The sequence below is a fragment of the Marmota marmota genome, unplaced genomic scaffold (genome assembly GCF_001458135.2).
Source record: "Marmota marmota marmota unplaced genomic scaffold, marMar, whole genome shotgun sequence".
Classification (NCBI taxonomy): Eukaryota; Metazoa; Chordata; class Mammalia; order Rodentia; family Sciuridae; genus Marmota; species Marmota marmota.
The window spans coordinates 41736546-41753034 of record NW_026000108.1 but is presented as its reverse complement, the minus strand read 5'-3'; the positions used below and the strand labels follow the sequence as shown (position 1 = coordinate 41753034).

The following is a 16489-nucleotide window of genomic DNA, read 5'->3' as shown; positions in this document are numbered from 1 at the left end:
TTTTGAGGTACTGTCCTACTGTTTTTCATTCTGGCTGAACTTTATACCCCTACCAACAGTGCACAGATGTTCCAGTTTCTCCATATTCTCATCAACCTGTTATTTTTAAAGATCATTAATGTTTTGATTTGTTTGTTTCAGGGATCTTCACCAGCAACATGTTTTGTTGAGATAAGAGTTCTGGAACAAGGTGGAATTTTTGTGAGTTTCCTTTAGTTTATTACTATAATTTAATTCTGATTAAAGAAAAAATATTTTACTTCATAGATCTCTTTATTTAAATAAATGCATAGAGTACAATAGAATTTATGGTTTTCAGTTACACATGGGCTATAATATAGCAAATCCTGACTTATATCATGCTACGAATAAAAGCAAACACGTAATGGTGTAGATAGTAATCTGCAGTTTACTATGCATCACATTTTGCCTCTCTTGATCTCCACAGCTTCTCCACATAGCTTCTCCATGCTACAGCCAGTTGTTTTTAAGAATTTGACATATGACGTTTCTGCCTTCTTTTCTCCATCTCCTTTAGTTATGTTTCAGAGAATGCCTGAACTCAAATACAAATCTGATTATTTCACTTATGGGATTTGAATGACTTCCCAGTGCCCCAAAATAAAGTTTAACATCCTCTGCATGACATACCATCCCCTCCAGCCTGCCTCCACTTGTGGCTTTCCCCTACCTCATGTTTCAACCAAATCAAGCTACATGTCGCTGACCACAACACCAATACGTTTTTTACTCTGGCTAGAACACCCTTTCCAACATCACCCAGAGTGACGTTACCAAGACTCAACTGAAGCATCACCTTTTTCATGATACCTGTCCCACCTCTTTCCTACAGTGTGAGGGAGATGTCTTTTCACTCTATCTCCCACCAAGTGGAAATGACCTCTCCTTTCTGCTCACTGTGACCAGGACAGTTTCTTTTTATAGTACCCACCATGTTTTACTGCATTGTTTTATGTGCCTGTCTGTCTCTCTTTCTAGACTATGGGCTCCTCAAGGGCAGAGTCTGAATCTAGTTTAACTGATATGTCCCAAGGGATTGGCCCTTACTAGATACTCAATAAATGCATTTAGAAGGGATAAGGAAAGATGGATGAGTAAATACATGTGGGGGGGCAGGTAAGTGATGACTGAATTGGATAGGATAGGTATTAATATTCCTTTAAGACTAAAAGTGATTATATGAGCTTCCCAAGGTCATGCCACAGTAATTTGGGGCTGAAACTCAAACCCAGATCTTCTAATGGAAGCCTTTCCCTTTCTACAGTATTTCCCTATAAATTTCAAAGGCTTGAGTTGGGAGCATAGCTCAATGGTAGAGCACCTGTCTAGTGTGTGTGAGGCCCTGGGTTCAATCTCCAGCAATGCAAATAATAATAACACTAATAACAATAACAATAATAAATTTTAAATGTCAACAATTAAAACACTGCATAAGAGGACAGTAATATGATTTCTTAAATTATTGAGTCTTTTAAAATAGATAGATATAATCTAATCTGATTCTTTCAACACACTTAATTGGATTTCTGTTTCCTTATGCTCCCACCTTGTCTTGTTTATGAAAGATTTTATTAAGATTCAGTCAGGGCTCCCTGTGGTTTTGTTAATAAAATATTGATATTAATATCATCCATATTCAAGCTGTCACAAGAATTTGCAAATTCTCCCTTCACAGTGTATTTTGTAATGCTTTCTCTCCTCCATTCTCCCTATTACCATCCCAGTGGTAGTGAAAGTACCAGGACATTGGATCCAGAAATACTGGCCTACATAGCCTTCTTGCAATGGTCACTCCCTAGTTATGTGACCATATCCAAGTCATCTCACCTGTATAAACTTCAATGACCTCAACTACAAAATAAGAATAATTATATCCACTTCACAGAAATTCTGTGAGTATTGAGACAACATGTCCCCCAGTGATTGGGCACATATTCAGCATGCAAAATATGTGAATTTCTTCATTATGTGACTTTGATTGATTAAAATTAGCTCTTTGCAATTAGACATTAGCTCTTTGCAATTTTTTTTGTTTGTTTTGTTTTGTTTCTCTTTTGGTACCAGAGATTGAATTCATGGGCACTCAAACACTGAGTCACATCCTCAGCCCTATTTTGTAGTTTATTTAGAGACAGAGTGTCACTGAGTTGCTTTAGTGCCTTACAGTTGCTGAGGCTGACTCTGAACTCGCAATTCTCCTGTCTCAGCCTCCTAAGCCCCTGGGATTACAAGTGTGAGCCACCTTGCTGGACTTGAAGATCAAGTCTTGTCTTCCAAAGCAGACTGGGTTTTCTTGAAGGCAAGATCACTTTTTATTCATCTTTCCCATAGTCTCACACATTCTACATAAATATTTCTTGATTGCTAGCCATTCTTCTCAGACATGTATATTTATAAAATACTCTTCAGTAACTTATATGGGTTATCATTAACTATAAACCTCAAATAAAGCAAGGCCTTTTTCTAGCTCTTCAAGTGGTCTCCACAGTCATGAGATGACTGATTATGGCCTTTGCATGTTTTCACGGGGCTATGTCTCTATGGAAGAGGCACAGACAGAGGATAAGAATAAAGCTTATTTGGCTTCACATTATCTGGCTTTTAGACTGACTCCATTCTTGATGAGCTCTGGAGGAATGAGATTCAAGATTAGATTACAGTCCTCTCGCAGCCTGCTATTAGAATCTAATATATACTGTACTTACTTTTCAGTTTGCATACATTTGATTGAAACCACGATTTTAAAGTGGATATTAACATGTACTCTCATGGTCTAGACAACTATCAGTTTTAGGGGGAGGCTGTCTGTGATGCTTTATACAAAAGGAGGAGTCTCCCGTTCAAGTAACCAATAAAGGAAAAACTACAGTAAGGGTTTTATGTATGCTTTCTTAGTTGATCCTTATAATGAGTCCATAAATTAATGATTATCTCCATTTTTTAAAATCTAAAAACAATGAAAACAAAATTGGTCTCCATAAAGTTAAGGATTGGTCCAGTATCTTACCTTACAGAACCAGGATTGATTCCCAAATTCCTGCTCTTATAACAATATTAGTATTTTGCAACCAAAAGTCAAAAGACAAGAAGATGGAAACAAATAAGCTGAAATGATGCACATGAATTAAAATAATAACAAATTCCATCATAGGCACAGGTAATATAATGCTTCACAAAAAGTTCATATTTAGTTGTGGAAGATGGCAGAGGATAGATTCCCTGACCTTTCTTCCATAGCCCAGAAAGGAAACAGTGAAAGAACAGATGATGAGAGAGGTGGCTAATAGAGTAAATAATCTAAGACTTAATATTGGACAGTTTGAGACTTGGAGGGACTTAAGTTTGGTTACTGGAGCAGAAAATAAGGTCAGAAATCCTTAACCCTGAACCCAGACCAGGGTAGTACTGGGAGGGAGGAGTAACAGAGAGAGAGAGAAAGAGGGAGAGCAAAAGCCCATAAGCTTACTTCCTTATCAACAGCTGGAAAGAAAAACAGACCAAGTTGAAATGCTATGGGAACAGCAAAGACAGTGAAAGAGACCAGGCAGTTAAACTCAAATTGTGGACTGAAAGCTGAACAGAACATGGTGGCCATTTTGTAGACTCCATACCTAGCCAGCCTCCCTAGAAGAAATAAAATCAATGCAGCTTCTCTCCATCTTCACATAGCAACAGATAAAACCGGCGGGGGAGCGGGGGTTATGCCTCTGAAATGGGATGTCTCAGTAATCCATCTAGAAGGATTTGTAGAGGGATTGCTGCTTGCTGAAATTCACCACAGATATTGAATATTGTGGGTGGAGCAAACCCAAGAGCTACTCACTCCTGGAGAGCACTATCCCTAAACCAGTGCTCCATAAAAATTCTGTGGGAGATCAGGCAAAGATGGGAGTAAACGCCCAGGATTCACTACTGTGGTCAGTAAGAGCTCAGACACAGGCAGACCACCTGACTCTCTTTTCCAGCCACAGGGAGGATGGTAGCCCCGTGATCTATATCAGCCTGGGCTGAGGCTTCTGTGCCTCAGATGGCCCACAGAAAGCTCGCAATCCCAAGCCCCACAATTGCAGACAGCCACTGGGCTCTATACCACTTTAAAGAAAACCCTGTGGAGGGGAATGAGTGCACAACACCCCACAGCAGTCAGAGTGAAAGTCCTGAGCCCTGCATCCTGTACTCTTGCACCCAGTAGAAAGAGACAACAGACTCAACATAGCACCCTCCAACACAGCATGTACACTTGGTGCCTAAGCTGATGATCAGGAATCGGTTGGTGAGAAATTCGTAGCACCAAAGAAGTAGCTCCTATTCCCCAGCACCTCTAGGAGGATCCAAAACTGCATAGTAATGGGCATCTTCTAAAGGTCCCCAATCCAAGAAGACTCATTAAGTTTTCTCCACGTTGGCCTGGATTATCAAAAATAGCCCTAATGTCAATTTTGATCATAAGTATATTACTCTTCATTTTGATTTGGTAGTTGTTCCCTAGTATTAAATATTGTGCCTTCAGTCCATCTGTTTGTATTTCTTCCAATGTTTTAAAGCATTAATTGGAATCATCCCCTTTTTGTTTTTCTGTATCAGGTTGACACTTTCTTCTCTTAGTCCCTTTTTCCCTTTCTTACATTACCTGCTGCTGCCTCAAATTCACCCCTCCCATCCATCTTTTCCTTCTTTTTTCTTGGCTTGTATTATTCTTTCCTGTCTTCTCTTTATTTATTTTTCTTTTGCTCATTTTTACTCTCCTCTCCTTTTCTGCCCCTATATAGTGTAATAGTAATATTACTAATTTCTCAACCTATTCCAGGACATTACTATAATTTTATACCTGGATTAGAGGAACTGTGGAGAATATTATCAACAAGTTTTTGTTTTTCCTAAGGTTGATCAATACATGGCTTTGCTCTGAAGTGTCTGTAGTAAATAGGGTTTAATGTCTTCTCTTAAAGTGGTGCTGATACTGGGAAAAGCAGAAGACACGTGTTGAGTGAAAGTATCAATACCTGGATGTTTGCCCAGCCTGGAGTGCTTAAGAGAAGCTCACTAAACGGTCCTTTGCATAAAAGTAGAAGTGATAATCATCCCAATAGATGGGTAGATATACAAGCAGTATGAAAAAGCAAAGGAATAAACCACCCCAAACAACCCACAACATTGACACCACAGTGGAGGAAATGTCAGAGTAAGAATTTAAAAAGTTCACAGTTAAAACATTCAGTAATCTAAAAGAAGATGTAAGGAATAAATTTAGTAAACATAGGAAAAGGAAGACTATTTCAATGAAGAGATAGAGATTCTGAAAAAGAATCAAACAGAAATCCTGGAAGTGAAAGACTTAATAAATCAAATTTAAAATTCAATGGAAAGCATCAACAATAGATTAGATCACTTTAAGGTAGATTTTCAGGCCTTGGAGACAAAGTATATAATCTTAAAAATAAAAGTTGACAATATAGAAAAGAAGTTTAGAGACCATCATTAGAATATTCAAGAAATCTGGGATAACATAAAGAGACCAAATATAAGAATCATTGGAATAACTGAAGAACTCCAAAATACAAACTAAAGTAATGCAGAACCTTATCAATGAAATAATATCTTAAAATTTTTCAAATTCTGGGAATAAGATGGAAATCCAAATATAAGACACATATAGAAAACCAAATAGGTAAGATCCAAAGAGATCCTCTCCAAGACACATTATAATTAAAATGCCTAATATAAAGAATAAGGACAGGATTTTAAAAACTGCAAGAAAACAATGGTAAGTTACATTTAGAGGTAAGCCAATTCAGATTTCAACTGATTTCTCAACCCAAACCCTGAAAACAGGGAAGGTTTAGAATAATATATACCAACTCCTGAAAGAAAACAGGTGCCAACCAAGATTGCTTTATCCAAGCAAAATTATCCTTCAGAACTGAAAGTGAAATAAAAACCTTCGATGATGAGCAGAAACTAAAAGAATTCATAATTACTAAGTCTACACTACAAGCCATATTCAATGAAATATTTCATCCAGAAGAAATGAAAAATAATAATGAAAACCAGCACAGAGATACAGCACACTAGAAGAACAGTTAACTAAAGGAGAATCAAGTTTGAATTAAGCATTAGAAATAAATAAAAATGGTAGAAAATAAAAATCAACTCTATAATAACATTGAATGTAAATAATGATCTATAGTCTCTAATCAAAAGATATAGATTGGTAGATTGGATTAAAAAATAAAACCTAACTATTTGTTAAAAAATAAAACCTAACTATTTGTTAGTTATAAGAAACTCACCTTATAGGCAAAGACATCCACACGCTGCAGGTGAAAGGATGGAAAAAGATATATCATGCACCATTTACATGAGAGTAGCTACACCTGCTTGCTTTCAGTTAATGGAAACTGAAAGCAAGCAGATGTAGCTTCTCTCATATCAGATCAAGTAGACTTCAAGTCAAAGTTAATCAGAAGAGACAAAGAAGGTCACTTCATACTGGTGAAGAGAATCATCTAATAAAAAGATATTGTAAATATTTGCCTCACACAACAGTGCAACTATGTACATAAAACAAACCCTACTTATTATAAAGAACTAAATAGACCACAATAGATAATACTGGGTGATTTCCATGCACCTCTCTCAACATTAGGTAGGTCATCTATACATAAATTAAGTAAAGAAGCTTCAGAAAAAATACTACTAATCAAATGGACCTAATAGACATCTATTGAATATTTCATTCATTCAACAACACTTTCTTTTCAGCAGCACCTGGAACTTTCTACAAAATAGATTATGTTTTAGGGCATAAATCAAACCTTAGCAAATACAAAATATAGAGATAATTGCTTGCATCCTATTAGCTCATAATGGAATGAAATTAGAAATCAATGATAAGATAAAAAACAATTTTAACAACTCAAGATTAAATATTACACTTTTGAATGAGAAATGGGTCACAGAAGAAATCAGGAGAGAAATTTAAAAAATCTTAGAAGCAAATGAGAATAGAGATAAAACATATCAAAATCTCTGAGAAAGTATGAAGGCAGTTCTAAGAGAAAGGTTTATAGCATTGAGCTCCTATATTAAATAGATAAAAAGATACCAAATAAATAGTCTAATATAAACCTCAAGACCCTACAAAAAGAATAAAAAATTCCAAAATTAATAGAACAATGGAAATAATTAAGATCTCAATTATTATTGAGAATAATAATAATAAAAAGGATCAATGAAACAGTTAGTTCATTTAAAAGATAAACAAGATTGATAAACCATTAGCCAAACTAACCAAAAGAAAGAAACCCAAATCAACAAAATTAGAGATGAAATAGGAAATGTCACCATAGACACTTCTGAAATACAGTGGATCATTAGAAACTATTTTGAAAAATTTTATTTCAATAAGCTATAACGTGTTGAAGACATTGAAAAATTTCTAGATACATATGACTTACCCAATCGAACCAGCATGGTACAGAAAACTTAAACATACTAATATTAAGCAATGAAATTTAATCAGTAATTAAAAGTCTTCTAACAAAGAGAAGCCCAGGACAGATGAATTTTCAGTCAAGCTCTATCAGACCTTTAAAAAAGAACTAATGTCAATCCTCAGATGATTCCATGAAATAGAAAAGGAAGGAACACTGCCAAATTTATTTTATGAAGCCAGTACTATGATATCAAAACCAAAGACACATCAAGGAAAGAAAACTTCAGACTAACATCCCTGATGAACATAGATACAATTTTCTTAATAGAACATCTAAAAACCACATTAAAAAACACAGTAAGGGAGCTGGGGGTTGTGGCTCAGTGGTAGAGCACTTGCCTGGCACATGTGAGAAACTGGGTTCGATCCTCAGCACCATATAAGAATAAATAAACAAAATAAAGGTATTGTGTCCATCTACAACCAAAACATACACACACACACACACACACACACACACACATTAAGAAGATAGTACGCCATGATCCAGTGGGCTTCATTTCAGGGATGCAAGGTTGGTTTTTATACACAAATCTATAAATGCAATTCAAGTCATAAATAAAGTTAAGGACACAAATCATATAACTATCTCAGTATTTGCAAAATAAGCATCTGACAAAGTCCAGCCACCATTCATGTTTAAATCTCTAGAGAAACTAGGGATAGAAGGAACTTACCTCAACATTGTAAAAGCAGTATATGACAAATACAAGGCCAACATCATACTGGACAGAGAAAAATGGGGAACATTTCCTCTGAAATTAGGAACAAGACAAAGATGTCCACTCTTACCACTCCTATTCAACATAGTCCTTGTAACTCTAGCCAGAGCAATCAGTCAAATTATCTCTATTTGCTAATGACACACTCTTATATCTAGAACTGCACCCCCCCACACATACACACACACACAAAAAAACTCCACCAGAAGACTTTATAGAGCTTATAAACAAATTTGGCAATGTAGCAGGATATAAGATCAACATACTTAAATCAACTGCTTTCCTTTACTTCAATTGTGAATCTGCTGAGGAAAAAAAAAAAATCAGGAAAACTATCCCATTCACAATAACCCCCAAAATCAAAAACAACAGCAACAAAAGACTTGGGAATAAATCTAACCAAGGAGGTGAAAGACCTCCACAATGAAAACCACAGGATACCAATGAAAGAAATTGAAGAAGACCTCAGAAGATGGAAATAATTAATATTATCCAAGTGGTTGTACTACCAAAAGCATTATACAAATTTAATGCAATCCTCATCAAAATACCAATGCTATTCTTCACAGAACTAGGGGGTGGGGGAAGGCCTAAAATTCATTTGGAAGAATAAGAGGCCCAGATGAGACAAAGCAATCCCGAGCAAGAAGAGCAATGCTGCAGACATCACAGTATTGGACCACAAATTATACTACAGAGCTATCATAACAAAAACCGCAAGGCATTGGTACCAAAACAGACACAAAAGCTAATGGAATAGAATAGAAGACATAGAAACAAATCCCCATAGATAGAGCCACCTGATACTTGACAAAGGTGCCAAAAACATACCCTAGCAAAAAGACACCTTTTTAACAAACAGTGCTGGGAGAACTGGAAATCCATATGCAGAAAAATAAAACTGGATCCCTACATCTCACCCTGCACAAAAGTCAACTCAAAGTGGATTAAATACCAATGAATTAGATCAGAAACTCTGTAAATACTAGAAAAAAATGTAAGTTCAACACTCTAACATATTGCCACAGGCACCAACTTCCTTAACCAGACTCCTAAAGCACAAGAAAATAAAACCAAGAATCAATAAATGGGGCAGCATCAAATTAAAAGGCTTATGCACAGCAAAGGAAATAATATAAAGCATCTAGAGAGAACCTACAGAATGGGATATCTTAGCCACCTACTCCTCAGACAGAGGATTAATATACAAAAATATATGAAGAACTCAAAAACACCAAATAAAACAAATAACCAAATTAATAAATGGGCAAAAGAATTAAACAGACACTTCTCAGAAAGATGAAATATAAATGACCAACAAATATATGAAAAAAACATTCAGCACCTCTAGCAATCAGAGAAATGCAAATCAAAACTACTCTGAGATTTCATCTCATTCCAGTTAGAATGGCAATTATTAAGAATACAAATAATAATAAATGTTGATGAGGATATAGGGAAAAGGGTATTCTCATGCATTGTTGGTGGGACTCCAAATTAGTACAATCCCTCTGAAAGCAGTCTGGAGAATCCTCAAAAAATTAGAATGGAAACTATATGACCCAGCTATCCTACTCATCAGCATATATCCAAAAGATATAAAATCAGCATACTGTAGAGATGCAGCCACATCAATGTTTATAGCAGCACAATTTCCAATAGCCAAGTTATGGAATCAACCCAGGGGCCCATCACAGATGAATGGATAAAGAAAATGTGGTATATATACACACAATGGAGTTTTACTTAGCCATAAAGAAGAATGAAATTATGACATTTGCTTTCTGCCCATGGACACCGCCGAGAAAGCATCGTTCAAGTCTCTATCCCTGCTGCCATCATGTCTAAATCAGAGTCCCCTAAAGAGCCCGAACAGCTGCGGAAGCTATTCATTGGAGGGCTGAGCTTTGAAACAACTGATGATAGTCTGAGAAACCACTTTGAGCAATGGAGAACACTCACAGACTGGTAATGAGAGACCCAAACACCAAGCGTTCCAGAGGCTTTGGGTATGTCACTTATGCCACTGTGGAGGAAGTGGATGTAGCCATGAATGCAAGACCACACAAAGTGGATGGAAGAGTTGTGAAACCAAAGAGAGCTGTCTCAGGAGAAGATTCTCAAAGACCAGGGGCCCACTTAACTGTGAAAAAGATCTTTGTTGGTGGCATTAAAGAAGACACTGAAGAACATCACCTACAAGATTATTTTGAACAGTATGGGAAATTGAAGTTATTGAAATCATGACTGACCGAGGCAGTAGAAAGAAAAGGGGCTTTGCTTTTGTAACTTTTGATAACCCTGACTCTGTGGATAAGATTGTGATTCAGAAATACCATACTGTGAACGGCCACAACTGTGAAGGGAGGAAAGCCCTGTCAAAGCAAGAGATGGCTAGCGCCTCATCTAGCCAAAGACGTCGAAGTGGTTCTGGAAACTTTGGTGGTGGTCGTGGAGGTGGTTTTGGTGGAAATGACAATTTTGGTCATGGAGGGAACTTCAGTGGTCGTGGTGGCTTTGGTGGCAGCCGTGGTGGTGTTGGATATGGTGGCAGCAGGGATGGCTACAATGGATTTGGTAATGATGGAAGCAATATTGGAGGTGGTGGAAGCTAAAATGATTTTGGCAGTTACAACAATCAGTCATCAAATGTTGGACCCATGAAGAGTGGAAATTTTGGAGACAGACGCTCTGGATCTTCTGGTGGTGGGGACCAATACTTTGCCAAACCACGAAACCAAGGTGACCATGGCTCTTCCAACAGCAGCAGTAGCTATGGCAATGGCAGAAGGTTTTAATCCTGCCAGGAAACAAAGCCTAGCAGCAGAGGAGAGCCAGGAAGTGACAGGGAAGCTACAGGTTACAACAGATTTGTGAACTCAGCCCAGAGCAGTGGTGGCTGGGCCAAGCTGCTACAAAGAAGACATGGTTCAGACAATACTCCTGGGTATGGGCAAAAAGACCTGAGGACTGTATTTGTGACTAATTGTATAACAGGTTACTTTAGTTTCTGTTCTGTGGAAAGTATACAAAGGCTTTTAATGTAGACTTGTTTTTTTGCACCCATGCTTTGATTGCTAAATGTAATTGTCTGATCATGACGCTTTAAAAAAAAAAAAGAAAAAAAGAAAGAAAGAAATTATGACATTTGCTAGTAAATGGATGGAACTAGAGAACATCATGTGAAGTGAAATAAGCCAGACTCAGGAAATCAAGGGTCAAATGTTTTCTCTCAGATGTGGGAGCTAGACCAAGGAATGGGGAATGAGGAAAGAAACACCATGAAAATAGAAGAGTGATCAGTGGAGTAGAGGAAGGAGATTGAAGGAAAGGGATTAGGGATGGGAAAAGAGAAGAACAATAGAATGCAATTGACCAAATTAGGCTACGTACATATATGAATATGCCACAGTGAATTTCACCTCTATGTATATCTATAAAGCATTACTTTAAAACAACTATAAATAAACAGAAGGAACACCAGTAGAGGAAAGGGACCAGGGGGAGGGAGGAGGAGAGTGAAAGTGGAAGCACTGGAGACAGAATTGGAGCAAATTGTATTTCAAGCTTTTATAATTATGTCAAAATGAATTCTAATAATATATATATATATAAAACGAATGTATAATGAATTCTAATATTATGAATAACTATAATGTACTAATAAAATTTATACACATGCATGTATATATACACACACACATAATATTGAGATATATTAACTGAGAAATAATTACAAAATTTTCTTCTTTTTGACAGAACCTATATTTTTTCAAAAAGAATATTAGATGAACCAACCTTTTTGTTTTATAATCACATAATGCTTACTTTGAAAAGTTTTTCCCTCCCCAAACCTTTGCTTAATAGACCTTAGGGCACTTAGCTTCTGGGTTCAGGCTTTTCAAACTGGCTTGTAATTTCCTACTTAATTGAGGTGTTCACTTTCCTGTGTCAAAGTGAAAGCTGAGTATTAAACACATGGTTACCAACGTCTGCCCTGTTCTCGGCTTCTTCACTGAAGAAAAATGTATGAATATTTGTCTCTTAAGTTAAGAAATAAAAATCATGTATGGGTTGAAAGTAAGAGTCATACATATTGATAACTAAGTAAATGGGGATTATTTTATCTGCCCTCCTGAATGAGAATTTTTCTGTCTTACAAGTCCCAACCCTAGTCCAATAATCCCCACAAGTAATATTCATTCAGTTTTGCCATTAGAACAAATTTCTTAAAGCTTAACAAAATGGATTACTTGCTTTGGTTATGTTAAGTGATGTTTTAGTTGGTGATATAGTTCATTTCCTGTGAATATTTGATTCTCAGATTCATATGGATTTTAGAGTACTCTCACATGGCTTAGTTCCCACTTTATTTGACTCCTAAAGAATCAAGTGTAGGTCCATCGCTACAGTGGAATTACTTTTTAAAAATCATGTTTCTTGGGCTGGGGATGTGGCTCAAGAGGTAGCACGCTCGCCTGGCATGCGTGTGGCCCAGGTTTGATCCTCAGTACCACATACAAACAAAGATGTTGTGTCCGCCAAAAAACTAAAAAATAAATATTAAAAATTCTCTCTCTCTTTCTCTCTTTAAAAAAAAATCATGTTTCTTATTTGACGTGCCTTTGAAGTTAAATGATTTGAGTTCTCTTTCAATTACAGGGCTTGGAAGAAACAGTGGGAAAACCTTGTGATCTTCATTTGTGCTTGGTAAGAGCATGTCATTTTTCCAAAATGATGTCTGGTCATTCTTAGAAATGCCTTATGCTATGTCCATTTAGTCAGCACACAGGAGCTCACGGACAGGACACAGCACTCCTAGCAGCATCCTATGTGTAGAAGTCCCAAGAGATTCACAGAAATCATAAAACTTCTAGTTCAAAATTATTGAGATATTTTAAATAGAATTTCAAATTTTTGAATTTGCCTTAGATTTTTTCTTTCTCTTAAGTAAATACTTTTTTTTTCATGTGCTATTTTCTATGTTACACATATTTGGGATTTACCCATGTTAACTGAAACTTTATGTGGAGTTTCCTAGGAGTAGTCCTTTAGGCTCCCCTCACCCCCTTCCTGAGATTCACAAAAGTTTTCGAATACATAGAGTAGGAAGGAATCTTTCAGGAAGTTTGAAACTTGCATAGCCAGAGCCATCCCTGTGTTTGTACAACCGATAATGAGGAGGGAGGTAAGGAGGTAGCTGCAGAACTCTTGGCTACAAGGCCAGTCTCTGTTCTCCTAGCAGCCATCAGCAAGGAAAGCATTTGCACTGGGACAAAGGAAGAACTCAAGAGTCACTTACATAATAAGAGACTGCAGTCCAGGCAGCATCCAACTAAGAATATGCCATTTTCCTTTTTTCAAAATCTGAAAGAAAAAAAAATTGTTTTTTTAGTTTAGTCTAATCCACTCCTGCACTGCTGTAGAAAGTATTTTAGAGGATCAGGATCCTATGTTAGGATAGTTTGGCATTGAATAGAATCAATTAAGAAGGAATACAAGTTGCAAAACAACAAAAAACCTTGACAAACCTTAAGGAGACAGAAATTTTAAATAATTAAAGAGAGATGAGGTCTGATGGGAGGAAGTGACCGGTGCTGTGTTCATTGCTAAATCCCTGGCACACTCGGACCCTGCAAGGGCAAAGTGTAAACAGAAGTCAGAAGCACAGAACCTGAACCAACAGAAGAGCAACATCTGGACTGGAATGCTATGTCCTCCTGAGGGAGAATTCACAGTTAACATCAGAACCATACTCCATGTCACCAGCACATTGTTATATATCTACCTTTTTTATTGATTAATTAGTTTATTTTAATTAGGTATATATGACAGCAGAATGCATTTTGATTCATTGTACACAATTGCAGCACAACTTTTCATTTCTCTGGATGTACATGAAGTAGCGTCGTACCATATGTGCAGTCATACACATAGATAGGGTAATGATGTCCATCTCATTCCACCATCTTTCCTGCCCCCGTGGCCCCTGCCCACTCCTCCCTCCCCTTTGCCCCATCAAAGTTCCTCCATTTTCCCCATGCCCCCCCATTATGGATTAGCATCCCTTATCAGAGAGAACATTTGGCCTTTGTTTTTTTGGATTTGGACAATGTCATGCTTCACTTCACAACTCCATCCATTTACCTGCAAATGCCATAATTTTATTCTCTTTTAATGCTGGGTAATATTCCATGTGTATATATACCAGTTTCTTTATCCATTCATCTATTGAAGGGCATCTAGGTTGCTTCCACAGTTTAGCTATTGTGAATTGAGCTGCTATAAACATTGATGTGGCTGCATTATTACAGTATGCTGATTTTAAGACCTTTGGGTATAGACCAAGGAGTGGGATAGTTGGATCAAATGGTGGTTCCATTCCAAGTTTTCTAAGGAATCTCCACACTGCTTTCCAGATTGGTTGCACCAATTTGAAGTCCCACCAGCAACATATGAGTGTGCCTTTTCCCCACATCCTCGCTGACATTTATTGTTGTCTGTATTCTTGATAACTGTTGGTACATAAACCATGTATGATTTGTCCCATTTGGCATTCATCCTTTCTTTTGTTTTAGATTTTTTTTCCCCTCCACTCATACTTTCTTTTCTTGGTACTGGCCATGGAACCCAGAGCCTCACACATGCTAGGCAAATGCTCTACCACTTAGCTACATCCACAGTTGTTTATTTTCATTTTTTTAAATTTTTGAGACAGGCTCTTGCTAAATCACCCAACCTGGCCTCAAGCTTTCAATTCTCCTGCCCCAGCCTCCTGAGTAGCTGGGATTATAGGTACACATTACCACACCCAGTTGGCATTTCTATTTTCTAAATTAACCCTTTTGCACTCCTTTTGTAGAATCTTATCTCTTAAGGTATTGACAAGGAAGGATATCAGAAGTAGAAGGACCCAAATGACCTTACAGTTGCCACCTGGTTCCCAGATTAGGTAGCTCAGTCCATAGCTCCTCCTACATTCAACACATTCATGATGATTGATTAGGCCCTTACATGGGTGGGGCAAGTTAACTTTTTCAAGTCCATGTTTGATCCGGCACTACATTTCCTTTGTGTATTAAATAACTAAGCATTCCATATTTTTTTCTCTCTTCTAGATTAGTGAAGGAGCAGAATGTATTTTTATTCCGAAAAACTTATTTCTAGCAGAAGCCAGCACTGAATTCAGGAGAGCAGTTTTGGAGCTGGTGTGTCCTTACCCCACAGAGGAGGCCATTCAGGAGTACCTGACCACACAGCAAGTGTGGAATGAGTACAAGGACAGACTCCTGGCACAGCACCCGAACACAAGAAGCAGGGCCACTGGCAGAGCTCATTTTTGTTTTTAATTAAAAATATTAGAAGACATTAAAAAACACAAGTGAAAGTTCATTTCAGTATGCTCGAAGACCTGCCTTTACGGAGATGAGGGCACAGGATATATATATATGCAGTGCTGCTCAAAAAGATGATGTCACACTCTAATTTGCTCAGAACTGTATCTTGGTAACTGTTACACTGGAAAACACAATTGAAACCTGAGAAGTTGTACTGTTATTTTTCATTAAATGATGTGTTCAAGATTTAGTTATCCAAGAGGTTTTAGTTCGCATTGGATAGTGTGCTCAATACATTTGTTAGTAATAAAAGCAGGCTAGAAAACTGACTAATATGATTCCAATTAAAAATATGTGTGTGTGTGTGTGTGTGCGCGCGCACATGTGTGTGTTTACCACATACAAAATGGCACAAGACTTTAGCAATGGTAAATTGTGAATGGTAGTTTTTTTGTTTTTTATTTTTTTCTTTTGTCAGTACTGGGGATTGAACTCAGGACCACATGTGCACTGGCAGGAACTCTACCATTGGGTTAAATTCCCAGTCTCCAAGTTATGCATTTTTGTGTTTATTTTTTTTTCTTTTTTGAGTATTTCTGTCTTTTCAAGAATATTATACTAGCAAATTACTCTTTTAGTCAGAAAAATAAAGTCTTAAAAAAATCCTGGTTCTTCTTAGGCTAATGTTTCCATGATATAAACTTGGAAGACTGAAAAATTAACACAGTGAATAAAGAGGGAAATGATCCTGCAGGGAACTTCACATTATATGAAACCTGTGTCTTGTCCTGGGAGAGTTAAAGATGGTACAATGGTTAGATACTTTAGTGGATGTTTGTTCATGCCTCTATCCCAGGTACCTACCTCTGATTTCGGCTCTCAGGCACTCTGGCAGGACAACAGCATCTCGCCCC

At 37.2% G+C, this 16489-nt stretch overlaps 1 protein-coding gene and 1 pseudogene across 4 annotated transcripts in view; both read left to right on the top strand.

Moving 5' to 3' along the window:
• The window catches only part of LOC125610974 (cyclic nucleotide-binding domain-containing protein 2-like), a 95108-nt gene extending 78867 nt beyond the window's left edge, over positions 1-16241 (top strand). For 3 of the 4 annotated variants that reach the window (XM_048784511.1, XM_048784510.1, XM_048784512.1), the window contains exons 12-14: positions 142-201; positions 12901-12948; positions 15357-16241. In XM_048784511.1, coding sequence (XP_048640468.1) covers positions 142-201; positions 12901-12948; positions 15357-15587 — 339 coding nt within the window. In that variant the 3' untranslated portion in view covers positions 15588-16241. Of the gene's footprint in view, positions 1-141; positions 202-1745; positions 1914-12900; positions 12949-15356 lie in introns of all 4 variants that reach the window. The other variant, XR_007341086.1, reaches the window with a different exon arrangement.
• On the top strand, positions 9897-11408 carry LOC107139043 (annotated as a pseudogene).
• Positions 16242-16489: the final 248 nt, after the last annotated feature.